This window comes from Mustelus asterias, chromosome 18, assembly GCF_964213995.1.
Source record: "Mustelus asterias chromosome 18, sMusAst1.hap1.1, whole genome shotgun sequence".
NCBI lineage: Eukaryota > Metazoa > Chordata > Chondrichthyes > Carcharhiniformes > Triakidae > Mustelus > Mustelus asterias.
In genome coordinates this window covers 68,092,988-68,106,590 of record NC_135818.1, presented here as the reverse complement: position 1 = coordinate 68,106,590, position 13,603 = coordinate 68,092,988, and the positions used below count along the sequence as shown (strand labels likewise).

Genomic DNA, 13,603 nt, shown 5'->3' with positions numbered 1-13,603 from the left:
AAATGTCACAGGATTATTGTTAATTTAAATGGTTGTTTGGGACAGACTGCTGCATTTTAATATTTTCACGCAGATGAATGAGCACTGACCACATTAGTTCTGCTGTTGGATATTAGCTTGGATATGAGCTCCTATATATAGGTTGCATGCAATTAAATCAGGAAGTGGGAGAAGAACTAACAGTAAAATCCAGACTTAAATCAATTAAATTAATGCACACAGTCTCTCATTTCTAATGAAAACTTAATGCTACTGACAGATTTTGGTATGCTGTGACCAATTTTCATGTTTTGATGTGTAAAATGTTCATTTTGTTTCCAAATTTATAATTTTCAAAATTTTGAAACTTTTAATTTCCTTTGACGTAAACTTGTATAAGCTTTGCTTCATAGAAACTTCCACTTTTTAAAAAAGTTTCATACCATTTCATAGGCTTGTGCCTTAAAATTTTTTTTTAAAGATACACACATGTCCTGGTGTCACAATTTCATTCTGTTCCCACTTCCCCATTGCACGGTGAGATCATCTATGTTCTGTGTGTCAGGGTATGATTGACGGCCAGTCATCTCTGACACTGAACCAATCATATTCCAGGTTTCCAAGTCAGAATATGGGGCCAGGCACTCCTGCTTATTCGGGTCACAGCAGCACCCCAAGACTTGACAAAATAATGATCCAGATGAAGTAGTAAGATTGCTTATTACTTTTCTTTTCTGCATCACGAGTAGAACTTTCAAAATTAACCATACCTAGGACTATTGAATAAATCATCTGTAAACAAATCAAATCCTTAACGTGCTTGAAGGTGTGTGTTCCAGAATAAACGTTTTTGAGAGACTGTATTTAAACTCTGAGAAACTGTATTTTTAAACTGTTGTGTGCAAGAAGTGATGGCCAGGTAAAATAAGCATTCTCAAGTTTTACTTGGATTTGGAAAAAACCTATTAAAGACCTAAATTATATTTGCCAATGTATAACAAAGATGGTTGTTGGAACTTTCAGCTCTGACGATGGCAGAAATGGGTGATCTGGATTTAGTCTCCTATAATAAACCCAAGCACAACTCTCTTTTCCATCGACTCACAATAGGGTTGGGTTTATAATGGGTGACCAATTCATTGCCACTCATTTCAAGCTTCTGCCAAAGTTAAAAGCTTCACCTGTTATTTTGAGAGGCAGACTTCCATTTAAGCTTAGTAGAAACAATACTTCAATGCCAAGATGCATTGTGCCCACAGGATGCTATGTCCTCAATTTTTTCAAGTTTCTTCTATATTTTTCTGCATTTCAAAATGATGTACTTATTTCAAAATAATGTAATATTTAAAATAAATCATGCTACTGAACTCAACATTAGAGAATTATTTAAAGCAATGCTCTTAAATGTTTCCACCTTATGTAGTGCTTATTCTCAGCATAATATTTTTAGATTTCCTAAAAGAATATACAGAAGGTGCTTTAAATGAGCAATACAAGTACTAAAATGGAATGACCTTTTCTTCTGTATAGTATATTTTTGTTAATACCTAGCTCTTTCATCGACAAAGCTCATTGGAATCAAATTATGGTTGGCCTATATGAGAAAATGAAGACTGACTAAACAGGCAGATGTGTTGTGAACTTTGCTAGCAAAAATTCTTATTGTTATGCAGATTAGCAAATAAACATTCCCTTTTGCTACTCTGTTGGAACGTGTTCTCTGAAAATGGAAACATTATGCACGGAATGTCAGCATTTGGCTTTAAGTTATTGATGTTTTGGAAAGACGACAGTAATATTTTGGCATTATTCAAAGCGCTGAATAGAATGAAGGCTATGTGATGTTCTGGGGTCCCCAATGTCTCAGCTGTTATGAGTATATAATGGAACTCTGCAGATCAGAAGGTCATGAGTTTGATTCCTGGCCTGTGCTGAAGTCATTGTCAGTGTGGTACTAAAGGTACTAATATAATTGACCTTTTGCTCTTGGGTTAGAAAGGGAAGTATAAACCAGTTAGTAACAAATAGTGGGAAGTGACTGTTGGATCTGGGGATGTTTGGGCTCCACATAGTCAAAAATATACCGACAAAACGCACGTTGAAGATTGCAGACCTGGATGAGGTAACAGAGGGTTAGTTGATGGTTTTTAGAATTGTACCTTCTAGTGGTGGATAAGTCCAGGAGGGTGGGCAGGGAAGAAAATCAACATAGAGAAATGATCGTATTCAATTGTACAGAATTTACAAAAATATAACATGTTTTGAATTACAAACATATAAAGTTAGATGATTTATACTTGGACAATTATAGAGCACTGTGTTTTGCAAATATGATGGAAATTAATGATATTTATATTTTAAACCAGGTCATGTTCCTCGGAGAGTTAGAGGAAATCTTGGATGTTATTGAGCCAACACAGTTTGTAAAAATTCAGGACCCGCTGTTCAAACAAATTTCCAGATGTGTTTCCAGCCCCCATTTCCAGGTTAGAAGTTGCTTTTTGTGCCATAGATTAAAAGATGATTCTAGTTGCACAAGGTTCATGGACTTCAATGTAAATTATTTTCTATAAATACAGCAATAGGAAGTGCACTGTCTGTTGGTGTAATAGATTAGATTATTGAGTGGGGGCTTTTGACAAGGTTTGATATATTGCTTTATTGCCACATATGTTGGGTATTGAAAAATCTCCCTTAGGGCTTCAGGTTATACTTACTGCTTCATCTTTTTAGCCGGTATTTAACTCTTCAAAATAGGAATTCTGTAAGAACTTTGGTTAGCTAATGCTGATCTCAAGTTTAAATTGTGTCATAAGGAATTGTAACTTCTGACTTGGGTTCCTTTCACCCTGAATTTGTCATTGAAAGTGCATATGGTCTGTGAGAGTATTTTTATATGAAGGTGTTAATGAAATACTCATAACTGAGAAAATGAATAGCGAGTGGTGCCATGCCACTGAATCTCTGGGCAGTGATATAATTATAGCCGAGAAAAGCCCCATCACTAGAAAAGAAAATCATCAGGCTCGGGAGTTTGGTAGTCCTGAGTATTTTTCCTGACCTACCTCCAGTAATCCGGAAACCTGGCTGCAGACCTGGTTGTGCTAGGCACTTCAGTACCATTGCATAATTACTTTTACTTTGTAGCATGGTATACAAGCATTTAGAGGCTCTGAATTTTGTTTGGTAGATTAAATTGCACATTTCACGCTCATTCTGTTTAGTTAAAATGATTGCCCTTATGTCAAAATGTCTCGGTTCAAGTCCATAACCTGAAATTGTCACCTATCATTTATCCAATGTCAGTGGGAATAACTCAGTTAAAATAGATGGGTTGATACCAATTGGAAAATCAGATTTGTGGCTCCATTTGTGGCATATGGTCTGCAGGAAATTGAAGGAAGATCCAAGGTAAAATGCATCTGTCTGTATAAAAATCAATTTTTCAAATTTAGAGCTTTAATAAGAAATGGTGTGCGTTTTAATCTCCACATCACATTCAAGCCTTCACACAGCAATGGGATCTTGGTTATCTATAAAATAAATTCATAGGTGATGGAAATCAATAGCAGTCCTGACGCTGATGCTTTGTTTCTGAGCTTAGTCCTCTTCACTGGAGCAGGAGCACTGGGTTTGGTGTCCTGACATATGATGGGACCAGGCAGATCCTTAACCCTTTCTTTGTCACAACACCTCACTAAGGAACTATCTGGAGGTTTACTGCCTTGCTTTGTTCCAGAAATTAATGAAGCTGGTTTCCATCACCAGTCTATGCTGAGTCTGATGTTGCTGTACCAATTCTCAAAACTGTTGAATGAATAAAGAAACTCTCTTGGCAAAATCATCAGAGTCAGAGCGCCTAACGGGGGAAGGTCATGTCTTACTAATTTAATTTTCTGAGGAAGCGACAAGGAGGATTGTTGAGGGTAGTGTAGTTGATGTTGTCTACATGCATCTTAGTAAGGCATTTGACAAGTTCCCACATGGCAGACTGGGGACTGGTCCGAAAAGCAAAAGCCTATGGGATGTGGCAAGTTGGATTTAAAATTGGCTCAGTGACAGGAAACTAAGGGTAGTGGTTGATGGATGGCATTGCAAATGGAAAGCAGTTTCCAGTGGCATTCCACAGAGCTCAGTGTTGGGTCCCTTGCTTTTGTTACACATATTAATGATTAGAACTTAAATATGGGATGCATGCTTGGGAAATTTGCATTTGACACAAATTGGCTGTATAGTTGATTGTAAAGAGGACAGTTGCCGACTCCAGAAGAATATCAATGGTTTGATCGGTTGGGCAGAGAAGTGGCAAATGGAATTCAATCTGGAAAAGTGCAAAGTAATGCATTTGGGGAAGGAAAACAAAGCAAAGGAATACTCGAAAGGGAAGATATTGAGACGGGTTGAGGAAGCGAGACCTTGGAGTGCATGTTCATAAGTTTCTGAAGGTGACAGGATGGGTGGATAAGGTGGTAGAGCATATGGAATGCTTTCTTTTATTGGCTGAGGTGTAGAATACAAAAACAACGATGGAATGTTGAAACTGTATAAATTGTTGGTTAGACCACTTGACGGAATGACATAATTGCTCTGGAGAGAGTCGAGGAGATCTGCAAGAATATTGCCAGGTTTTGAACTATGAGGAAACATTCATAAACTAGGGTAGTTTTCATTAGTAAGAAGTCTCTCAACACCAGATTAAAGTCCAACAGGTTTATTTGGTAGCAAAAGCCACTAGCTTTCGGAGCGCTGCTCCTTCGTCAGGTAAGTGGGAGTTCTGTTCACAAACAGGGCATATAATATGCCCTGTTTGTGAACAGAACTCCCACTTACCTGACGAAGGAGCAGCGCTCCGAAAGCTAGTGGCTTTTGCTACCAAATAGACCTGTTGGACTTTAACCTGGTGTTGTGAGACTTCTTACTGTGTTTACCCCAGTCCAACGCCAGCATCTCCACATCAGTTTTCATTAGGCCAGAGGAGGCTGAGGACTAAGGTAATCCCTTAATTAATGTACAAGATTGAGAAGTTTAGATAGAGTAGATGTGAATTCCCTGTTTTCCCTAGCAGAGAGGTCAATTACAAGAGGCCACAAGTTTAAGGGAATTGGTAAAAGGATTAGAGAGGATAGGGGGAAAAATTACTTCATCCAGAGGGTGGTATGCATCTGGAATTCATTGCCTGGTCTGGTAATTGACTCAGGAACCCGCAACACATTTAAAAGATGCTTGGATCTGTTGAAGTATTGTAGCCTGCAGGCCGATGGACTGGGTTTGGGAAGGTAGATTAGTATGGGTAGCTAGTTATTTCTCTTTTATGGCCGGCGCAGACACGATGGGCTGAATGGCCTTTTTCTGTGTCATGAACTGTCTGTGGTTCTATGGGAAGACACTACTGCTGAATTAACACTGCTGAAGCCAGTTAGTGCTTCCAGTGCTGATCTGCCAGACCAGAGCTTTCCTGTATATGCGCCCATGTGACCCCCACTGCAGAAGAGAGATATCTGGCCAACAATTCTACCTGATGCCAACTCTGATCAGGCTGCTGATTATCTGATGTGGAGATGCCGGCGTTGGACTGGGGTAAATACAGTAAGAGTTCTAACAAGAGCAAGAGCTTTAACCTGGTGTTGTTAAAACTCTTACTGTGATTATCTGATGCCTGCGTGAAGCACCATAGGACATTAAGTTAAAGTTATATTGTGTAAATTGCAGATGATGGGGTCATTAAAATACTTTAATTCAGGATTTATTGAATGAAAGCAAAGAACCAAATATGTTGGCACATTTAAGACTATAACTGTCTTTGGTCATTGCCTTTTTTAAATGGATTGCAGAAATCATTATTGAAATAATTAATCTGCTTAAGTTTATAGCAGGTCAATAACTATTCCCCTCTCCGCCTGAAGAAATTTGCACGCGTGCTTGCATGCTTCAAAAGATGTGATATAGCATGAATAAAATGTAGCTCTTCCTGATTTATGTTGTAAATGAGTGCTGAATCAGTCGGGGGGGGGGGGGGGGGGGGAGGCCTTTGATGCCTCTGTCGCCTAGCTGCATACCAACATCTGCACAAATTTTCTAAAGTTTGGGAAAACATTTGCCCAGGTAAGTGCCAGCACTCTAGGCAATGTGTGTCCATGACTGATAACAGCCTCCCCAGTGCTGACCAAAACAATACAGAACCTGCCTGTTTCAACAGATTCTACTTTTCAAACCTGTTTTTGTTTCTGATTGCATGGACAATCACCAGTAACTTTAACAAATACAAAACACCTTTGGAGGGGACTCCACAATGGAGATACCTCTTTTCCTAGCGTTTCTGCTGTTTTTACAGCAGAATGGAAAAGTTTTGGTTAAATATTGCTGAAAATCTAATTGTTCTCTCTCTCTTAAGGTGGCTGAGAGGGCACTTTATTACTGGAACAATGAATACATTATGAGTCTCATAGAAGAGAACTCTGCTGTGATCCTACCCATCATGTTTCCAAGCCTTTACAGAATCTCTAAAGAACATTGGAACCCGTATGTATTTTTACACTTAAAATGAAAATATTTCTGTTGCCGATGAGAACTTCATTTTTCTGTGTACTGTTCTAATTCAGAGGGGCTCTGCCAGCATTATTCTCATTTAACTGCACCTGAAATCCTGCATTTTACCTTCCAATTTAATGTACCTTTTTAATTGCTCACTCAGTAGTGTTCAACCTCCTGTCTTGGTTAATCCTAACGTAGGTAACGTACTGAGCATGGGTCCATCACCAGGACTGCCTGCTTATTTCTATCGTCACCCACCCATCTCCACCTCTATCTCATCCCAGTAGTCACCAGAACACTTGCCCATAGCTTCACTTCTCCAATTCCCTCTTTGCTGACTGGCACCCCCATCTCCACTCCATACAAACTCCATTCCAGATCAGATGCACTTAGTTTTCCCCCGCACCACTCCACAGCATATTGATTGCAATTTCCTCATTGACACATCCTTCAGCGGCCTTATACCACCCAGTTGCAGCCTTCTCCAAACCAGTCAGACTGCATCCCACACTGGTCTAACTCCAGTTCATTGTGCAGCATTTCTTCTCTCTATCAGAGAGAGACTCTTCGAAATTTGCCACTTTGACCTCGCATTCCCAACAGTCTGTCCAACCCCTACTGATTACCTGATGCTCCGGTGAAGCACCATAAACTTTACATTAAAATTATATTGTGTAAATTGGAGATGATGAGGTCATTAAACTTAATTGAGGATTTATTGAATAAAAGGGAGCCACATTTTAGACTATAAACTGCCTTTGGCCATTGCTTATTTATTTATATGGATCACGAAAATCGTTATTTGATTAATCTGTTTAAGTTTATAACAGATCGTTGAATTCCAAAAAGTAACGATTTCCTCTTCCAACTGAAGAGATTCACTTGTATGCTTGCATGATTCAAAAGGTGTGATATCGCATGAATTAAATGTAGTTCTTTCTGATTTATAGTGTAGATAAGCACTAAATCAGTGTGGGCAAAAGCATTCTTGATGCCTCTGTGCACCTAGCTGTACAAAAGTTTCTAAAGCTTGGAGAAACAATGGTCCAGATAAGTGCTCACAAAACTGGCACAAAGAAATGAGTCTGAGGAACGGGCATATTGGTGGCTTGGTTTTAAGTGATGATGAAGACACATGGTTATCCTTTAGAAACAGCACCCTCTATAGGAATAAAACAGCATACAGAAATACTGGAACAGAAGATATGACGGAAATACTAATGCATCTTCTGTTCCAATTTACATAGTTATGCATGTGTTTAATTTACTTTAAACCTGTCCAAGGGTTGTTCTTGGGATTTAAACAATGTGTAGACAGTTATAATTTGAGTAATCATTTGGCCATTTTTTCTCTCCCTGATTTAATTTCAATCAATTATTTTTTTGAAACACAACTTATCCGTATAAATTATCTTCAGCAACACACTAGTTCCAATGTACTGAAAATTGTATTCAAAGGTTGATTTTTAAAGTTTTAAATACAGACACCTATTTTTAGATTTTGCTTGTAGCAAATCTCAGCAATGCAGTGCTAAAGAGGAGCTGATAATAAATTTATTGTAGTTTATTTTTTTCAAAGCCAAGATATGTTTGGATTATTTGTGTGCAAAAACTGAAGGCCTCTGAGATTGTAAGCACATGTCATGACCACAGGAACATTTCCCTGAAGTGGTCGATGAACTGTGTGTGTGTGCGTGTATTTGAATTTGAGTGGTTCAATTTAAAAATAACGCAGCAGAGACAAGTTTTAGTCTTAAACAAGATTAATTTGTTTATTACGCAACTATTGCTGAAAGTTATTGGGTAAAAGTGATCATTATTAACTAAAATGCAGACACACCGATTAAAAGCAGATAAAAGGAAGTTAAAGATGAGATTTCGCATCAGTCTCAAGAGATATCATTGCAGGTATGTTGTTTGGTTTCCTGCTTTCTGAAGTGAAGGGATTGAAACTTGAGGTTCAGTTTAGCAGCCGCGATGACTTTTGCAGACAGCCCAGTCGGGGTTTAACTTTTTCAGGTGGACTCAGCAGACTTTTGGGGAGAGAGGAGAGGTCTCCTAATCCTCACTAATTCTGCGGATGTGGCGCTTGTCGATTACCTGGACTTTTTCAATGGAACAGCAGAGCAGTTGATTTCTTCTACATTTTTCTTTGTCCTCCCTTGACCATGAGCCACCTATGTTGTTTTGAGTTCTTCCTGGGGCTCTGCACACAAGATGGATGTTCTCAAACTGTCTTTGTACAGTCCCAAAACTTAAAATGGCTGCTACGTTAATTTTGAAGCATTGTTCCACCAGGCAAAGAAATTAGTTATGTTGAGGTCCTTTGAAGTCCCTTCCCATCTCCTGAACCCTCAGAAGTAAACAATAATTTTCACTTCTTTTAGAATTCAATAGACATCAAACATTTTTAATGTTTCCCACGAGCCTGGTCTCGAGATACGAGCCTAGCTAGGTTTGAATAAACATCGGAAGGTACCATGTTGTCTGCCCATAATTCCACTTTGAAAAAGGCTTTGAAACTCTATGTAAAAGTTTGAAAACAAACACCTGTTAAAATAGTTGTCCTTAAAATCTATATTATGTTTGTGACACACATCACTCATATTATTTTCTGATAATCGCTGTTGGGATTTGGCAATCCTCCTCCATTACTGGTATAATTTTCTTTGACTGATTTTTTAAATTTCTAAGTGTTTTCATATGCACATAACTTGCTTTAAACATGTTTTCTAAGCGCGAGTCTGTTTTGTGCAGGGCAATTGTAGCTTTAGTCTACAATGTACTTAAGGCTTTTATGGAAATGAACAGCCCTTTATTTGATGAATTGACAGCAACCTACAAGTCAGATCGCCAAAAGTAAGATTTTAACTGCCTTTAATTTTGCTTATTCATTAATGGGCATATGGAATATGTGATTTTCTTTTTTATTGTTGCCTTAAGTTAAGCACAACGTTCATGCCTTATAGATTTGTGTTTCGTGCTGCCTTGAGACACAGTTATAATGTGAATTTACTCAAAAATCACTAACAGATTTCTGAAAGGGAGATTGTGGAAAATAATTAATAGGACTAGGAAAAATGACACGAAAAAAAGCATGCAATTGGCACCTATGCATGGGTGAAATAATATGATTGACAGTTTTCTTTGAAGGCTCAATGAAAATAAGTCAAAATGCAATTTTATTCAACTTTAAGGTAACAACTTTAAGCTAACTTGTTTCCTTTCTTCAACCCTCTCCCTGCTCGCCTCAAGAACTGGAAAAATAGCCAAGAAAAGAATGAAGAGGTTTGATACCCTTCATTTTCTTGAGTTTCGACTGTTGCGACCACAGTGCCTCCTCAAGTGATGAGGCTGCCTGTTGCTCACTATTTCTCTGCAAATCTAAATGGTCAACTTTAACCATGTTGACAGCTAGATTCAAATAGGGGTCATGCCTAGGAGTGATCAGAGTGCACAATGGTATCCCAAAAAATGATCGAGCTCCAATAATAGTTTATTTTCCTAATATTTGCTGCAGTACATTATGAAATAAAATGGTTACTTGCAGAAGGAGACTGCACCACATAACATGGTCTTTCTGTAAAATATTTTTCAGGGAAAAGAAGAAGGAGAAGGAGAGGGAAGAGCTTTGGAAAAAGTTGAAGGCTCTTGAATTAAAGAAAGGTGTGATAAAAGGGATGCAATCTTAAGGAAACATGGTGCTAATATTCCCATGGTATACGTTGTAGTAAGAGGTGGAGCAACAGTTTTCTGTATTGTAGATTTCACATCTGTTTCATTATCAATGACAGTCGGTTCTGTAACAGTATTGTATATAACTTTTCTCTTCACATTTAAATGGTATGTCAAAAAAGAAGGGTGTCAGTACAGAATGTGTACAGTAGATGGATTTCTGAGAGCTCTTCTATAAATGTAGTCATTGTTTTAACTTTTTTTCAAAAAAGAAGAAAAAATAATTTAACATCCTTGTGGGTGCACGGAATCACCCAAGAAGATCGCTACATCAGGACACCCAGATCGAGAGTTCCCTACTCGTTGGTGGCAGGCTGCAAGCAAACATGTTTTAGACTGAAGATTGTGTTCCTGCTTGACCCTGAGACTTTGCTGCATTTTAATTTATACATAAGGTGAAGTTATTTCTTACAAGTTTGTCAAAGTTTTGTTTTTAATTTGGTGGTTTTAAACCTATTGTGGTGTTAAAATACCTCTACACGGCACGCTGGTTGTGTAAAGGTTCGTGTCCATGTGCATCAAGATACAGTTCATAACCTTTGTACTGGTAGGCGTGTATTAAAGTACACTCCTTGCAGATATTCTAGAAGTACTGTATATTAGAAAAGGTATCTGTTAAAGATGCATAGTTTTGATGGGTTACAAAGCTGAGTAAGCAAGATATATCCAATAACTAACCAAAGTGTAAGTTGGTTGTACAAGATTTTATTCATTAACAGTATAAGCTACATAATTTCATATTTACACCACAGATTAATTCATACAAAAAACTTTTAATTTGAAGGTTCTTATAGAGAAATGAGCACCCCTCCTAACTCCATGCACAGAACTGCATTATACATTGTGTGCAAGAGTTTGCTTGTTGAAGTATATGGTCAGTGCAACATGATACAAGACTAATATTGTTGGATTGTGTATGTGACTAATGTGTGGGGTCATCAACGCCATATACACCCCAGCATTTTTAATGACTCAATAGGGAAATAAGCCATGATGTTTTATGGCATAGTATGCACTGTATTGATCCAGTTGGATTGTTACACTACCAGTGTTATATTGCTCTGTGTGTCACACCACTCTGTTGACAAAGTAGCTTTTATCCCACCAGGTGTGGGAAAGTGTATGGTATGAAACTTTATTTTTAAAAGAGAAATTGTTTTGTAGTTTTAATTTTACTGCAGATCAGAAATGCATCATCCTGCACTGTTCTCAACCTTTTTTTAAGAAAACTAACTTCACACTTCAGAAAAAAAATTAAATGGCCATTAAGTTTCATAGGTTGCCCTCGATCTTTTTGCTTGTTGGAACAGCAGTATAAAATCTAACCAGATGTTGTTCCTTTTAAATCCGACAACAAACAGTGTGTTTAAATTTGATTTCTTTCAGCTTTGAAAAAGGGCTAGGTGGGTCAAACAAGATACTGCCTCATCAAGAAATACGTACTGTTGAATAATCACTTGTTAGCTCAAAAACTGATGCAAGAAATTTGCACTTAACTAGAATCGGTTACTATGCGGTGGATGCTGCACTTCAGAACTGCACCTTTGAAGGTGTTAATGTAACCTGAGGACTGATGTTAGGTATGCCATATATGGATATTTGATGTTTGGATGATATGCTAAAGCAAAACATGATCTGAAAACAAAAATAAGATATATTTCAGGGATGAGTGGGGCATGAAAGAAATGTATTACAACTTTTATGAAAGGCAACCAGTTAAACAAGTTAAGACTGTCTTAAATAGACTCCACTATACTTTCAGAAATGGTAAATGTGATGCATTCTAGTCAATAACCATCTTTGTTTGAGCAACCAGTGTTGCTGACTGTGCACATTGGTAGTATGTACTGGTTTTTATACCAACACACACAGCAGTTACTGTATTACATGACAGATTACTGTGAACACCCTTAGGTTCATTTTTTGACCACGTACTGTAAATAGGCTGTAATCAGAAGCTCATGTATTGACCGAGGAGTTTTAAAATATAAATCTTACCAATGAATTTCTTGTGTTACTTTCTTTATCATACCGCAGAACGACAATGTTATGCACTTAATATTCTTTGTACGGGCGGTGTGTTGTACCTGTTAATTCTCAGATACTTTCAACCAGTTTGTTTACTTCAAGGTTTTACCCTGGTGCCCTTATTTGCAAGATGGACAAAGGACAAACACAAAGGTTCAACAAGTTTATTAATAATAACACAATTAACCCCCAAATTACCCACATAAAACAAGAGGATACCCCAGCAGATTCAAGGATACTACCCGTAAAGATGGTTTGGTTGAACTGCAGGTCCGATTCTCTGAGTCCCTCTGGTCCGTTGTCACGAAGGTGAATCTCGATGGCAGCTTCTTCCTTCCTTCCTTCTCTGGTCAGTCTTCCGAATGGTCACGGCCGTCTCACCTGTCGAGTCTTCGCTGCAGTGTGTCTGAAAATGTGTCCCTTTATCCCCCAGCCTGCTTGCCTTTCCAGAAACTTCTCTGGCTTCCGGCCAATGAGGTCCCAGGAGGGGGTTCCAATACCCAATGGGTTTCTTGATGTCTGCCGGACAGGACACCGGGACCTGCCCCCAGGTGTCCATCTCCATGTTGATGAACTTGTTATCAGATAGGGTATCTACAGGAACTCTTGGTGACAGAAAGTCTGGCTCGATCTGCGCTTCTAACAATAGGCCGATGCATTTCAATGAGGTGCCATGATCTCCTGCTAAGTCTCAAGTAGAGTGTAACGACCTTTGATGGGTGGTTGATAGGTCAGGCCCAGACATGTTTGTGTATTTGTATAATTGGCCTGCCTGAGGTTTGACTGTGTTTGATTTTAATATGCCCAATTCTTTAATTTAGGATATCCAATTTTATCAGCCTTAAAACTAGGCCCTGTTTATATCACCACAGGTGCATCTGAAATTTTTATCTTTTTCTGTCAGAGTATTACTAAAATCCTAACTGTGTGAGTTATGTACATTGTTGCATAATTGTACAGTAATGAATCAAATACATTCTGTAAATGATCTTAAAACTGAGATTAACCTTCTTGCTTTGTCAAAACTATAGATTTAAGAAGTATTTTCAACAAGTGGCATTGCATTAAACATAAACTGATACCGGTGCTAATATTTTATGTTAAGCTGCTGTCCTCATCCAAGATCTCAAAAGCACACTACACAAATACTAGATGTGTATTTTCAGGATGCTACTCGGCAATAACAGATTTGAATCCGATTTTATTTAAATCAAATATTGGAATGCCAATCCAGTTGGTTTGTCCTATAAATTGTAGCAAGTATCTACATTCTTAAGGATAATTTAAAAATGAATTACTTCAATACAAAGAAGCCAATCATGCATGCAGA

The 13,603-nt window shown here is 38.1% G+C and overlaps 1 protein-coding gene across 3 annotated transcripts in view; it reads left to right on the top strand.

Moving 5' to 3' along the window:
• The window catches only part of ppp2r5eb (protein phosphatase 2, regulatory subunit B', epsilon isoform b), an 80,395-nt gene extending 67,133 nt beyond the window's left edge, over positions 1–13,262 (top strand). For 2 of the 3 annotated variants that reach the window (XM_078234240.1, XM_078234242.1), the window contains exons 10-13: positions 2,346–2,465; positions 6,371–6,498; positions 9,268–9,369; positions 10,109–13,262. In XM_078234240.1, coding sequence (XP_078090366.1) covers positions 2,346–2,465; positions 6,371–6,498; positions 9,268–9,369; positions 10,109–10,202 — 444 coding nt within the window. In that variant the 3' untranslated portion in view covers positions 10,203–13,262. The remainder of the gene's footprint in view (positions 1–2,345; positions 2,466–6,370; positions 6,499–9,267; positions 9,370–10,108) is intronic. The other variant, XM_078234241.1, reaches the window with a different exon arrangement.
• Positions 13,263–13,603: the final 341 nt, after the last annotated feature.